The 15,471-nt window shown below is 44.5% G+C and overlaps 2 protein-coding genes across 8 annotated transcripts in view; one reads left to right on the plus strand and one right to left on the minus strand.

Annotated features, from left to right (window-relative positions):
• Positions 1 to 8,177, plus strand: part of gogo (golden goal) — a 58,019-nt gene extending 49,842 nt beyond the window's left edge. The window contains exons 10-13 of one of the 3 annotated variants that reach the window (XM_065483755.1): positions 1,869 to 2,115; positions 2,709 to 2,813; positions 2,886 to 3,098; positions 6,949 to 8,177. In XM_065483755.1, coding sequence (XP_065339827.1) covers positions 1,869 to 2,115; positions 2,709 to 2,813; positions 2,886 to 3,098; positions 6,949 to 7,435 — 1,052 coding nt within the window. In that variant the 3' untranslated portion in view covers positions 7,436 to 8,177. The remainder of the gene's footprint in view (positions 1 to 1,868; positions 2,116 to 2,708; positions 2,814 to 2,885; positions 3,099 to 6,948) is intronic. The other 2 variants (XM_065483757.1, XM_065483756.1) reach the window with 2 other exon arrangements.
• Positions 8,178 to 9,353: 1,176 nt separating this feature from the next.
• tral (trailer hitch) lies at positions 9,354 to 15,234 on the minus strand. Of its 5 annotated transcripts, XM_065483764.1 has the most exons (8): positions 14,986 to 15,234; positions 14,410 to 14,558; positions 14,075 to 14,348; positions 13,675 to 13,879; positions 11,828 to 12,195; positions 10,010 to 10,157; positions 9,691 to 9,950; positions 9,354 to 9,630 (listed from the first exon to the last, which is right to left on the minus strand). In XM_065483764.1, the coding sequence occupies exons 1-8, from the start codon at positions 15,113 to 15,115 to the stop codon at positions 9,614 to 9,616; spliced, it is 1,551 nt and encodes a 516-aa protein (XP_065339836.1). In that variant the 5' UTR covers positions 15,116 to 15,234; the 3' UTR covers positions 9,354 to 9,613. The 5 variants fall into 5 exon arrangements, with proteins under 5 accessions (XP_065339836.1, XP_065339837.1, XP_065339835.1 ...); XM_065483765.1 differs by having other exon boundaries at positions 9,354 to 9,950; positions 13,675 to 13,867; XM_065483763.1 differs by having other exon boundaries at positions 9,354 to 9,950.
• Positions 15,235 to 15,471: the final 237 nt, after the last annotated feature.

Consider the following 15,471-nt stretch of genomic DNA (forward strand, 5'->3'; position numbering starts at 1 on the left):
AATTCGCACGTCAAACTGGACGTTTTTAACGTAAAAAACATCCATATTACCTAATTCGACCCTCAGGAATCGATTGGTGGGCTCAAAAACTTCGTCAAAGACCATCTTCAATAAAATATTTAGGACTGAAATTCGAGAAATAAATTAAGCCCACCACCCACCCAACGGATTTAATTTTGACCTAAATTTGAATAGTTCAACTTTGTAATAGTGTCCTGAATTTAGCCCCGAAATAGCAAATCATTCTTCAAAACAATCTAAAACAGAGACGTCTACAATTTGAATGGTTAATTCAGTCCTAAATGAAAGACAGACGTGTGTGTGTGACAGCAGTCTAGCGCCTGGAAAGGCAGACTTTATGTATGTGTTGTTATTAACTCGGTGCACGTCAGCCGAAAACTTTGCGCCGCAGGCAGGGGCTGTTTGTTCGCTCTAGTTAAAAATTCCCTCTCTCAACGTGGCGGGACAAAAAGGCTTTTCACAAAGAATGGCGCGCTCACAGCCTTGCTTGAAATATTTATTGCTCTTTTCGCCGAATTCGCCGAGCAGAAAAATAAATGTTCGCGGGTCAAAACATTTTACGCGCGACACCGCGCCTATAATCTGTTTCCCCTCCGGCCTGCTTGATGGAACAGTTTACACTTCTCGCACGAGTTTATTCGTGAAGATTTCGATCTGTTTGCGTTTGCGACGCTTTATTGCCCATAAAAGAACGTGTTTTACGCGCACTGTCACGGCGACTCTTCTTGATTTGTTGCTTTTTTTCGTACGTACTCGTAAATTTCGGCCAGTTCGATTAAAAGGGTTTCATTAGATGAAAGTTTCGTAAGTTATTAACGCGCACCCGACGCCCAAACATTACTTTTCGCAACTACACTTTTTCATGACACTGGCAAAGTGTGAGTAAAAAAAATACGGCATGACCGTTAGGAGAATTTATTTCAATGTATAAAAAGTGGAGGAAGTTGCCAGATTAGATTTATCAGATTAATGAAAGGTCGGTTAATTAATTATCTGCTTTATTAACGTTCAGAATTAAAGACCTACCGAAACCACATTAATTTAATCTATTCCTCAGGGTCGAAATAGGTGGAGTAAATTATTTTTCTGGTCGAAATGTGGTGAGTAGAGGAGCAAAACAAAACGGACGTTGCTTTGGCGCGCAAAACGTTTGAATTTTTCTGTCGGTAATGCGCATGCGTCAGCCCTCTGACGTCACTGCAATGCTGCGTGCTTGTAATTGGCAGCTGAAAGAGCTTGTGACGTCAGAGGGGTGACGCTTGCGCAGTAGCGACCAAAAGATTCAAACGTTTTGCGCGCCAAAGCAACGTGCGTTTGGCTTTGCGCCTCTGCTCGCACGTCAAAAAAATTTATTGTTCGTAAAAATTATTTATTCCGACTATTTTGACCCTCAAAGTCGATTAGAAAATAAAAAAATGTGGTTTGTGTGGGTTTCAGGCACGAAAAACCAAGAGCCATGAAAATAGAAATAAAACTTACAAATTTTAATCAAGATTGGTTCAAATTTTGTGATTTAAACTAGCAAAAATTTCAAATTGAAAATAATTTGATGAAATTCCTGAAGGCTAAACGTTTTTAAATTCATAAATACAGCTAGATAAAAAAAATCTTTGAAAATTCGGAACGCTGATAAAATAATAAGCTGAAAAATTATTTCTCTGTGCCAAATTTCCCAAAAAATCCGTTTGAAAATTTGATTCAAACTTGCCAGGACGCAAAAGTATTTAAAATGGACAAAATAAAGCTTGTTTTTATCACAAATTCCCAAATTTTCCAAGAGTATTTCGATTTTTCTCACTGACGTATTTTCTTAGCAGTTAAATAAAAACTTTTGGACATTTTTTCAGCTGTTGGAGTGCAGAACGCGAGCGTGCAGCCGCTGCTGTCGGGCGTGAGCGCCGTGGACGCTGAGCCGGAGTTGGAGGTGCCGCTGCGGACGGCGACGCACCTGGCGGCCGTCGGCTTCATGGCGATGGTCGTGCTGCTCTCGTGTCTGCTTTTGCTGCAGTACGTGGTGCGTTACCACAAGTACCAACGCACCGCCGGCGCCGAACCCATCTCGCCGTGCCACAGCCTCGGCGGAAGCGTCGGCAGGTACGTCAACTATATAATACCCTTCCGTCGCTTCAAATTAGCTAATTGATATGATTAACAAAAAGGATGAAGCAGAATTAGACCCTTGAGGTTTACCGGTGATTTGAATCGAATTAATTAATTTCTCCTAAGGCAATTTAATTATTAAACTTTGCTTGAAATGACGCGAAAAATCATTTTTTATGTGAAAATTTTATAATTCAAACATTCTGCTCATTCCTCTCCTGTAATTTGATAAGCCAAAAATAGCTGTTTCTTTCAATGAGATGTTATATATTTAAAATAACAATATTTCCACCTGGCTTCCGATCAATTTTCATCCCTAATTTGATCTGTCACTTTTTGACGGCAGCGCGTCAAGCATGATCGAATAAATTTGCCAGCGCGAGTGGAAAGTATTTAATTTCAACAAGAACGAGCAGACTCAAAATTCTAAACATTTTTTTATCCATGGATTAAAAGTTAATAAAGCTTTTAACGTTCACTACACTTTGAAGACTTTTTCATCGCACTTTTCCACATAAATTATTCTAGAGGCAAATTTTTCGGTTGCATCCTTAATTAATGGCGAATTTGGTATTCTGGCGCGTCAGCAGGTTCACGTCCAACACGACGCTGTCTGAAATCATCTCGCTGCGGCACTTTGGCGGCGGCAGACGCAGCGGCAAGCACGAGAGACTCAAGGAGGAAAAAGTGGCGTAAGTGATTTTCAACCCCTTCCCTCCTCTCCGCGCGCCAAGATCAAAGTTGTGCTTTTTTTACTCCGCCAGCAGCGAGATAAAGGCGCCGAAAGCGGCTTTGGAGGAGGATGACGAGGTGGCCGGGTCCGTCGAGTCGCTGCCGGAAAAGTACGACGAGGACAGCAGGGAGAAGGAGCACGAGCACGAAATTTCGGACTCAGAGCGAAAGCCGCTGACGCCCAAAGTGAACAGGAAACAGCACTTTTCGCCCGGAAAGAGACGCAAAGCGAGGCAAAAAATTAGGTTGGTAAATAAATTCGACGGAATAAATTTCCAAATGAGTGCTCCGTTCCTTCAAATAAGAGCTTTTAGCATTAAATATCAAATAAATAACGATTTTTGTTTTAATTAAAATTGTCAGTATCCTGGATGAGTTGAAATCAATTTTTCAGGAAACCGCCATCAGAAAAAAAATGGTTGCATACTGTACGGTTAAAAACACATAAATGAGAGCTTCCAATCGTTGCGGAACCATCATAAGAGTATGAATTGGGCAGTTTAAATCCAATTGAAACATTCTAAAACCGTCTTAAACCATCAAATACTGCAAAAAATAACTCTAAAATCTTCTAAATCAGCTTCAAAATTCATGGAAAAGAGGCATGAAACGTGAAATTCCTTGAAAACCTATTTTGAGCAGAGTTCTTAAATTCAGAGTCGCGCCAATTATCGGACCGACGCGCATGCGCCCTGCGCAGATCCACGTTCCCATCTTTTCTCATGCTGATGAGCGTCAAAATTAAAGCCATCTGCGCAGAAATTGGTATCAAACGAAAAGCGCGCGAGTTCTGATTTACAAATTACGTCGAAACCATAGCCGCGGGAAATAAAACAACCGAGAAATTCGCGTTCAAAAGTCTGTGAAGAAAGCAACAGTTTGAGCAGGCGACAGTAGAGACATCTGCGCATGCCCAGCAAGAGCAGTGAAGCTCACATGCAGTCACGTGACTCAATCCCGCCATCTCATTGGACGAGAGCAGGCACCCATTGTTAAGAGAGAGTATGGAAGGGAGTTAGCGAAGATTCTTAGCCAACGAGATTGAGTCACGTGACTCCTAGAGCTGCGTTAGCTTCACATAAGCAAAAGCAATAGGATCCGCCGAGACCGCGACCGCCGAGGCCGCGACTGCCGAGGCCGCGACTGCCGAGGCCGCGAAGAGTAGTCACGTGACTAAATAACGCCATCTCATTGGCTGAGAGCAGGCACCCACTGTTAAAAAAGAGTATGGAAGGGAGTTAGCAAAGATTCTTAGCCAACGAGATGGAGGGATTGAGTCACGTGACTCCTTGAGCTGCGTGAGCTTAACATTAAGTAATAGGATCCGCCACGACCGCGACCGCCAAGACCGCGACCGCCGAGGCCGCGACTTCAGAAAGTAGTCACGTGACTAAATCCCGCCATCTCATTGGCCGAGAGCAGGCACCCACTGTTAAGAGAGAGTATGGAAGGGAGTTAGCGAAGATTCTTAGCAAACGAGATGGCGGGATCGAGTCACGTCACGTGACTCCTAGAGCTGCGCGAGCTTAACATTAAGTAATAGGATCCGCCACGACCGCGACCGCGGAGACCGCGACCGAGGAGACCGCGGCCGCCAAGAGTAGTCACGTGACTAAATCCCGCCATCTCATTGGCCGAGAGCAGGCACCCACTGCTAAGAGAGAGTATGGAAGAGAGTTAGCAAAGATTCTTAGCCAACGAGATAGAGGGATTGAGTCACGTGACTCCTAGAGCTGCGTGAGCTTAACATTAAGTAATAGGATCCGCCACGACCGCCGAGACCGTGACCGCAATAGGATCCGCAACGACCGCGACCGCCAAGACCGCGACCGCCAAGACCGCGACCGCCAAGACCGCGACCGCCAAGACCGCGACCGCCGAGGCCGCGACCGCCAAGACCGCGACCGCCGAGGCCGCGACTTCAGAAAGTAGTCACGTGACTAAATCCCGCCATCTCATTGGCCGAGAGCAGGCACCCACTGCTAAGAGAGAGTATGGAAGAGAGTTAGCAAAGATTCTTAGCCAACGAGATGGAGGGATTGAGTCACGTGACTCCTTGAGCTGCGTGAGCTTAACATTAAGTAATAGGATCCGCAACGACCGCGACCGCCAAGACCGCGACCGCCGAGGCCGCGACTTCAGAAAGTAGTCACGTGACTAAATCCCGCCATCTCATTGGCCGAGAGCAGGCACCCACTGTTAAGAGAGAGTATGGAAGGGAGTTAGCAAAGATTTTTAGCCAACGAGATAGAGGGATTGAGTCACGTGACTCCTAGAGCTGCGTGAGCTTAACATTAAGTAATAGGATCCGCCACGACCGCCGAGACCGTGACCGCAATAGGATCCGCAACGACCGCGACCGCCAAGACCGCGACCGCCAAGACCGCGACCGCCAAGACCGCGACCGCCAAGACCGCGACCGCCAAGACCGCGACCGCCAAGACCGCGACCGCCAAGACCGCGACCGCCGAGGCCGCGACCGCCAAGACCGCGACCGCCGAGGCCGCGACCGCCAAGACCGCGACCGCCGAGGCCGCGACCGCCAAGACCGCGACCGCCGAGGCCGCGACTTCAGAAAGTAGTCACGTGACTAAATCCCGCCATCTCATTGGCCGAGAGCAGGCACCCACTGTTAAGAGAGAGTATGGAAGGGAGTTAGCAAAGATTTTTAGCCAACGAGATGGAGGCATTGAGTCACGTGACTCCTAGAGCTGCGCGAGCTTAACATTAAGTAATAGGATCCGCCAAAACCGCGACCACCACGACCGCGGCCGCCGAGACCGCGACCGCCGAGACCGCGACCGCCGAGACCGCGACCGCCAAGAGTGGTCACGTGACGCAATCCCGACATCTCATTGGCCGAGAGCAGGCACCCACTGTTAGCAGGTAGTATGGAAGGGAGTTAGCAAAGATTTTTAGCCAACGAGATGGAGGCATTGAGTCACGTGACTCCTAGAGCTGCGCGAGCTTAATATTAAGTAATAGGATCGGCGACGACCACAACCGCTGAGACCGCGACCGCCGAGACCGCGTCCGCCGAGACCGCGACTTCAGAAAGTCGTCACGTGACTAAATCCTGCCATCTCATTGGCCGAGAGGAGGCACCCACTGTTAAAAGAGAGTATGGAAGAGAGTTAGCGAAGATTTTTAGCCAATGAGAAGGAGGGATTGAGTCACGTGACTCCTAGAGCTGCGTGAGCTTAACATTAAGTAATAGGATCCGCCGAGACCGCGGAGACCGCGACCGAGGAGACCGCGACCGCCAAGAGTAGTCACGTGACTAAATCCCGCCATCTCATTGGCCGAGAGCAGGCACCAACTGTTAAAAGAGAGTATGGAAGGGAGTTAGCGAAGACTTTTAGCCAACGAGAAGGAGGGATTGAGTCACGTGACTCCTAGAGCTGCGCGAGCTTAACATTAAGTAATAGGATCCGCCAAAACCGCGACCACCACGACCGCGGCCGCGGAGACCGCGACCGCCAAGAGTAGTCACGTGACTAAATCCTGCCATTTCATTGGCCGAGAGGAGGCACCCACTGTTAAGAGAGAGTATGGAAGGGAGTTAGCAAAGATTTTTAGCCAACGAGATGGAGGCATTGAGTCACGTGACTCCTAGAGCTGCGCGAGCTTAATATTAAGTAATAGGATCCGCCAAAACCGCGACCGCCGAGGCCGCGACCGTCGAGGCCGCGACCGCCGAGACCGCGTCCGCGGAGACCGCGTCCGCGGAGACCGCGACTTCAGAAAGTAGTCACGTGACTAAATCCCGCCATCTCATTGGACGAGAGCAGGCACCAGCTGTTAGGAGGGAGTTAGCGATGATTCTTAGCCAATGAGAAGGAGGGATTGAGTCACGTGACTCCTAGAGCTGCGCTAGCTTCACTTAAGATCGTTCACTGCTCTTACAATTAGCTAAGCATGCGCAGTTGTCTCTGCTGTCGCATTGTTCTTGAAAGTTCATTTATCTCAAGAATATTTTTGTATTTGGGAAATATAACGAATAAAATGCCATGTTTAAATGATTTATTTCGTTTAATTTTCTCAAACTAATACAAAACAAATGATAAACGCATAATTAATTAATATTATTTTCAGGTTGCAAAAGGCGAGCATCAGTCCTGTGAAGGAAGACTCGACGGTGAAAAGCGAGTCGAGCGAATGCGTGCAGCAGCATACGGCGGCGCCGCCGGTGGCCAAGGCGAACAAGGAGAAGCAGAACCGGGCCAAGTGCCTTCTGCAGAAGGTGCTGCCGTCGCACCAGCGGGTGCTGCAGACCGGCGGCTCCGAGTACTCGCTGACGGGCACCGAGAGCGAGATGGAGATGGACTACTACGACTACAACGTGCAGAACGCGAGCGCCGTGCCGGGCTCGTACCTCGGCATGGACCCGGCCTACCTCGTGTGGATCCCGCCGGCCACGCCCACCGACTCGGTGGACGCCGATGACGACGACGAGCGGGTCGTCTTCGAGTGCGCCGACAACCGGACGCGCGGCGAGATGCTCAAGCTGCAGACGCTCGCCGGCGAGCAGGACCTCGACGACGAGATCAAGTTCGCCGATGACGATGAGGACGAGGCGTGACTGTGATTTCTTCCCGCCCGCTTTTGCTCGCAAGGAAATTCTCCTCAGGATTCGACGGAATAAAATTTTTGATTTGACGGAGTTTGCTCTGAAGGTCCTAAATCCTTTCACGGAAATCGAATTCACAATTTGCTTACAATTAGTGTTTGATGGCGCCACTGTATTACTACTTTCTATTTTCGGGCACTTCCGGTGGGATTTAGGACTCTTAAGATGTGCTGGAAACCACAATCAGTTAAGCCAATCGCCGTAGAAACGTAAAAAATAATTTTATGATACATTAAAGTCATTTTCCAACGATTTTACGGCAGTTGGCTGACTGATTTTAGTTTCTTAAAACTTTCAAACGTTGCTAAAACCGTCAAATCCAAAAAAAGACTCGAATCCTTAAAGAGTTTCCTTGTTGGAAAACATACTCTCTAATCCACCACCATTGATTGCTGTGAAAATGATCTCAAGTCCCGGCTTTATTTTTATTTAGGGGAAAAAGGACCACTGTGTATTGTTTTTTTCTTAAGTTTTGAAATGATGGACGAATTTAACCCGAGTATTGTTCGATGCTGACTTTATGAGAGGGACAAAAGTGTCATAATTGACGTCATCACTTCTTTTGTCCTCAAAAGGCCCTTTGTTTGACTTTCATTATTGTTCGCCAGCAAGAATGACGTCATTGATACTGTCCGAATTTATACAAAAGTTTGCACGTTGTAGTCCTCGAGACCGTAAAGAGCCGAACGCCTATCTAAATAATCACGGAAACCTATTAAATTACGATTTAATTGCGAATGAAATTCTCTTGATACTGATTTGCGAATGCAACACGCATTACTCCCGCGCAAACGGTTGCTAGGCAACAGTAGGAACTGTTGACATTCGCGCTGCGCACAGCCAATCAGCGTCGAGGATTTTTAAAAACAGAAATTCTTGCTGCTACCCCAGATTTGCGTGTTTACATCTCAAATTTAATTAACTTTTTATGTGTTTCTGTGATTATCCTGCGATATGAAGGCGTTCAGCGAATTTTTGGTGTCTCTCTTTTGGTCTCTGGTCCATTTCGTGAGCGATTTTGAGGCCCGTCAGCCTCCCGATTAGTTGTTACAAATTTCCTTTAGCCCTGACACTGAAGATGGGTGAGAAACAGAAAGAGTTGACTGGGAAATCTTAGAATCGGTGTATATTTTATTATTAATCTTCCACCGTGATAATTGTGTTTACCTAATACTGGTAGCTGAATAGTCTGATGTAACAACAAAATCAAAAGAGTCAACACCCTGAAAACAGTTTTGTACTTTTGAGTTACATCCTCTTTTAGTTTTAATTCAATTAATATTCGTGGCGTTTGCGTGAGATGAGAATGAATACAATGTGATTATGCGAGACTGTAACCTGCTAACTGTAAGATGTTGCGTGCGTGAGTCTGTTTTTCCAAAGAACCAACGAACGAACTTGATTTTGGCTCAAAATTTCACCCATATCAAGCGACTCTCTCGAATTGACAAGATTATTCTTCTAGTCCGACTCACTTCGACTATACAGTTTAGTCCAAAATACGCGCGAGCGAATGAATGTGTAATCTATCGATCTCGGTAGCAGAGGAACTTCGGTGTATCTCATTAAATATATATTATATTATTGTACAGAACTGAAAAAAGAGAGTAATACAGAAACTAAATGGGAATGCAATTGCCAATTAGTTTTATTTCACGTTCAACATAATGAGGGCCTCGTTTCAGCGATGCAAATAAAAAATTCGATTTACGATAATGTAAATTTAATTGAGTAAATAAAGTTAATACGGAAATTCACTTCCATTCCAGAAAATAATAAATAACTGGATGAATCATCAATTTACTTCTTCACCGCTCTATGGATGACATTCGATTTGGCTCTCAAAGAATCGTCCCCTTTTGTTTGTCTCTCGCTTACTCTAGTATCCAAGTAGTTCGCGTTTTACGGCGACGGCACCGGTGCACCATCACATTTTCTCCTTATCTCTCTCTCTCTCTCCCCTCATTTCTTTGTTTAATCACTCAATTAGACGCGCGGCACAATATGCACCACTGAACTCGCAAAAAATCCATAGAGCGATGACTTTGCTACTTTCTTGCAGAGCTCAGAGAAAAAAAATTCATTTAAAATTACAACAGTCGCGTTTTGTCCCCATTCATCTCGTTTCATTCAGTTTTGTTGCTTCCCTAAAACGAGAAAGAGTTGCAGTTTGGCGGGTCAGTATCAGTAGGCAATCAATTCACTACCTCGCTGCGCGCCGACCGGCTGCTGCTGCTGTTGTTGCTGCTGTTGCTGTTGTGGTTGGTTCTGCTGGTTGCGCTGATTGTTGTAGCCGCCGCGGTGGCCCCGGTAGCCGCCACCCCGGTTGTTGTAGTTGCCCCTGTAGCCGGAGCCCCCGCGGTAATAACCGCCCCTGCCACCCCTGTAGCCCCTGCGGGCCGACGACACGCCGAACGTCTCGGAATTCAGCTTCCTCTCCTGACGCCAGTCCGTGCGTTGTGAAGCTCTGTTTAATTTTTTATTTTTTAGTTAATGGTTGGGTTTAATTTATTTTCTGGAACTCACCCCTTGCTGCGTTCGATAGCTTCACAGCTGATGTTGTCAAAAAATGAAACCTCTTTGTCGTAGAACACCTTGTTATCTTCGTCGTTTTCACTCTCGATCGGCTTCTCCTTAATTTCTGTTACCTCGCCGCCGTTCAGCTGTGCCTTCACTGAAATCATAAAATTATTTAAAATAATCGTTAGAAGTGAGAATTTTCTTTAAAATAAACAGCAACGCAAGCAACACAATTAATTTTTTTTTAATTTTTCATCTGAAAAATTCAAACTTTTGAATTTTAGCCAGGAAGTTATTGGTTACATATTTAAAAACAAAATCAGAGCTGACTACCTGGTCATAGAGTTCAATTATTATTATTATTTTTTAAAATTAACATTTTCAATGTTTAAAAAATTGAAAGTTTTAGAAGAAAATTTGGTATTGTAACTAAAAATAAGAAATTTCACCAGGTTTCACGCAAGGATGCATTATTTGCTTAAACTTGGTTTGATCACCAATGGTTTCTTCCTGTTTTGACTAATTTTTAGCGCATGAAATGCAAGAGATGATTTTTTTAATTTTCCTAGTGAAAATCTTAAAATTTCACTCTCGGAGTGGCTAAAATTTCCAGATTTTTACCTCAATTTCTAAAAAAAAATTCTTTTTGACAACTTTACAGTCGAGGTCAAGAGAAAAATACTGTAAACTGAGGTGGAAACATTGCCTACGAAAAATTGGTTGAATTAAAAACAGCAGTAATTTATTTTTAAATGCGACTTTTTTGCCACCCTGCAACGCAAGCACCAAAATCACCGGAAATTAATCGCGATATAATTTAATTTATTTCCTTTTCCTTCTGAAAAAGTACCAAAATTTTTAATTTTAGCAGGAAATCTACTATTTGAAATGTTTAGTTTTTATCTCTACAGTCAATCTTAAAGAAACTTGTGGAAAATTTATTAGACTGTAAATTTTAGATGGATAAGAGTAGCCATTTAAAAGACTAATTATTCGTCAGGGTTGCCAAAAACCCCATTGTGTTCCACAAAAATGCTAATATTTTAAAAAATCAACCCACCTATCGGTGTCTTAAAGAACAGTTTTTATAAACAAAAATGCATTTTGAAATTTCAGCCTTTTACTGAAAAACTACGTAAATGAAATCGCAAAATTCCACCATTCTTCGTGGTACACATCTGGAAAGGCCGATGAAATTCAATGGTATCAACTAAAGAGTAGACATCCAATCCTAAGAGATTCCTTGTCAGCCATAAAAATTAATAAAAAAGTTTCCTCGTTAATTTATGAAAAGAAAATCAATTCAATTTAATTTCTAAGGTTTCAAATATTTAAGGAAGGCCTAAAATTTAAGCAGTGATTTTTGAGAAGGCTGTTTTTAATAAACACGAACTTTCTGTATTGATAAATTAAAAAAAATTGACAAAAATTTACGTCTGAAAAGTCTAGTGAATCAGAATGATCCTCAAGTAGTGGACAATTTCTTCCACAGTAACTGTAAAATGTCATGTAGAAAATTGGAAAATCATTAATTGGTTGGTAATAAAAAAGCAAAGCGTTACTAAAAACAGGAGTGAAAAAATCAAGTGCAGTGGTAATCTTTTAAAATTTATAACAGCTTGGAGAAATCAAGGGGAAAAATCTACAAGGTAAAGGAAATATTGACCACTTTGGCCGCAAATTTGAGATTTCCAGAGGGAAAAAATAAAAAAAAATCTAGCAATTCATGCGGAGGAAATTGGTAAAAAAACTGGCAATCCCGACGAAAAACCATCAAAATTAAAAAAAATCACAAAATGATAAAAAAAATCTGCTTTCACTCACATTGATCAGGGGTGACGTCCGCGGCAGTGGCCATTTTGATGCCCGCATTGGACGATCCGGCCGCGGTTGCCGTGATCTTGATCTTGGCAAGCTGAGAGCGCAGGTTCTCAAACTCAGTGTTTGCCTGTTCAAAGTCGTAGTCGCCTTCGAACTTGAGAACGTTCTTCTTCTGGTTCTGCGCGTTGTTGCCCTGCTGCTGTTGATGCTGCTGTCCACCTTGGTGTTGCTGCTGCTGGCCTCCACCTCTGATGAAAGCCGCGCCGCCACGGCCTCCGCGGCCGCGCCGAGCGCCTCCGCGCCATCCGCCAGGACCGCCGCGGTTGTTCTGCTGCTGACCCCAGCCACGGTTGTCATTTTCCATCCGACCTCTGTGAAAGAAAAGAACAATTAAGTACCATAAAAAAGATGACGTCAAATTAAATACACAAGTCCTTCGGGGGACACCAGACGGGCGCTTCGCGCCAACCCTATGTCTGTTGAGGCGGCGAAATGAACCCAAAAATTCAAATATAACCGGCAGAGCCGGCAATATCACAAAAAAGGAGGCCGGTGAAAGGCAAGAGTGAAATTTTCGTTGATTATCGCCAAAAAAGCTTCAAATTAGTGCCAAAAAAACATTAAAAACTGGCCTCGGAGCGGATCTCAGGTGGGGGTACCCTGAAAAAGGTCGTTAGGGTACCCCTGGTCAAAGCCCTTCCTGAGAGCTGTCCGATGAGGGGTCGTGGTCCACGATCGGACAAACAGCTGAATTTTAACAAAAATAAATGTTTTTTTTCGGCCTTTTTGAAAAATCAGCCGTAAAAAAATTTGTTAAAATTCTAAAAATGGCCCGATTTTGGAAAACTGAACACGGACGAACGCGCCTTACTGAGAGGCGTCGATTGGTACCAAAATCAGCGCCGTCCAGCCCATAGGGCCCCGCCTGGGCCCAAAAAAAACACAAGCATCAAGTGTCACAAATCGCGTTTTTTCAACTTTAAAAATTAATAACTCAACTCGTACGGGGCGTAGAGTAAAAAAACAAATTTCATCAGACTCGCCGTGAAATTCTGCGTGTTTTAAGCCTGATTGCCGCCCCCCAAAAATCATGTTCGCCTGTTATGGGCTCCATTCTGAAAAAAATTCGCAAATTTTCAATTTTTCTCAGGTTATCACTGAAATTGTCATTAAAAACGCAAAGCTGCACTGCTGTAAAAAATAAACTGAGAGTACAGAGTTGATAAAATTATCACAAACGTAATGACTAGGTAGCGTATCTGGAGAAATTCCAGGTCTTGGTGGAAAAAAAATTGAATATTACGATTTTTTTCGGCAATTCAGCTGAAAAAAATTTGTAATAATTAAAAAAATGGCTTGATTTTGATAAATCAAACACAGGCGGACGCGCCTCGCCGAGGGGCGTCGATTGGCACCAAAATTGGGGCCGCCTGGATCATAGGGCCTCAAAAACCAAAGTTAGCAAGTGTCGCAAATCGCGTTTTTTTACTTTAAAAATTTATAACTCGGCTCCTATTGACCGTAGAGCATAAAACCAAAGTTTATCAGACTCGCCGTGAAATTCTGCGTCTTTTAGACCAGACAACGGCCGCAAATAGTGCTTTTTTAAGGTTTATTTATTCTTTAAATTCACCTTAGAGCCAGGATTGGTTTCTGACTTGAACTCACAAAAATATTTGGGCCATTGCACTTTCCTGTTTTATAATATTTATAGAACAACACTTTAAAAACGCAATTAAACCACTCAAATTCAAATTTCTGGAGCAAAACCGGCTGGACTTGCGAAAAATTTCAGACCTTTTTTCCTATTCCATTTATCCTTTTTTTAAAGATGTCACAAAATTTATTACCCGTCATTCCATCCACCGCCGCCTCTGTGAGGTCCTCCGCGTCCTCTGTGGTATTCACCCTGTTGTCTGTAGCCTCCGCGCGATCCGACGGCGCCCATTTGGTTATTCTTGCCTTCCGACTGGGTCGACTGGTCCGCCGTGGGAGATTTGCGGGAGCCGCCGACGGGCGTCATTGCCCGGCCGGACATCAGGTCTGTTAACAAGCCTGATTTTGGTTACGCTGGCAACAGCTCTTACTAGTCGGCCAAAGCAGCTACAGCAACCAAGCATGCACTAATACGAGGAAAGCCACGACTTGTTTTTTGTCCGAATTAATTAAGCCATCATGCAGTAAGAATTAAATTTAGAAGCAGCGAGAGGAGAAGCAGCGTGCACAGAGTTCTTGGTTGTTGCAACTCACCCATTGGAGATTCGTCTACTTTTGCGCCGCCAGGGCGAGGAGGGGACACCGGGCCCTCAGGGCACTCACTTGACAGGATTTTTGCCGAGTCCTGATGAGAGAGCATGCTGCTCGTCAAATTGGCCGCCACGGAGTTGTAGCTGGAGCCAAACGGCGGCACATTGGAGCGGATCGGGCCCATCAGGTTGTTGCCCCCGAAGACGGGCGCCTGCTGCGCGACCTGCGCCTGCGACTGCTGGAAATTGGAGCTGCCCATGGCCTGAGGCGCGGAGAGCTGCAAAAAAATTAATTTAGTTTAAATTCAAGAGTCGAATTCATTGTTCAGGGTGACGTACAGTAACGATGGCAGGATCATTTGGGACGACGGTGTTCACAACACGAATGTCCTTGATGTCGGAGCCGCGGAACAAAATATAGTCGTAGATTTGATTCTGTGGCGACACTGGAAAGCTGCATTCTCGGTCTTCCGTGCCAAAGGAACGCACTGCAAAACAAATTCCAATGATTCTCACAGTTGTACATAGACAAGAAGGACTCTTGGAAGAGGCAAACAATGCGTGAAATGGCAGGAATGCGGGCAATGCGAAACTCGGCCAAAATTTCTCGAATTCCGAGCCAGCAAGCTTCTCGGAATGTTAAATCACGAGATTAGACGGTTTTAAATCTAATTCAGGGTTGAAATCTCCAATCAAACGGTTAATTACACGCGAAATGAGCGATAAAAACAAAGTGGCGCAAAATAGCGGTACTTGGTGTTTACATAATTCGAGGGACGCGTCCGTTCCGCCATTTTCGCAAAATGACCTCAAAAAATCGCAATACGCAGAATTAAACTCGGGAGCTAGACAACCAAGGAAATTTACAAGCCAGTGAACAAAATTAGAGCCGAAATCGAAGCAAAAAATACAAACCATTTGACAGGGCAATGGTGCATTCCTGAGGGTCTACCGTGAAAAGCCTCCCCTCGTATCTGATATCAGCTTTGGAAATAAGGCTGATTTTACTGCCCAGCTCAGGCATTGCAGCACCTCCGGCACTCATTTTTCTTCGAAAAGTGGTGAAGGTGGATGCGGATGATTGTGGATGAAGACGGGAACCAGCGGAGACTCAAACAACTGATGCTACTCCAGCTCTGATTCTGACTCTGCGTGAGACGAGAGTACTACACAGTACTACACTACAACAGCAGGCAGGCCAGCCAGCCGAACCCACAGCAGCCAATGTTCTGCGTTTTGGGGAAATAATTCTTAACAGAAATTTAAACTCTATTTGGTTTATTCAATTAATAATTTATTTAAGTAAAATTTAGATATTAGGAGAGATGATTTAATCAATTTATTTTGAAAATACAACAGCAATTTTAAATAACAGCAATTTGTTTGTTTTTGTTATGTTGG

This window comes from Cloeon dipterum, chromosome 3 (genome assembly GCF_949628265.1).
Source record: "Cloeon dipterum chromosome 3, ieCloDipt1.1, whole genome shotgun sequence".
In the NCBI taxonomy this organism is placed as follows: domain Eukaryota; kingdom Metazoa; phylum Arthropoda; class Insecta; order Ephemeroptera; family Baetidae; genus Cloeon; species Cloeon dipterum.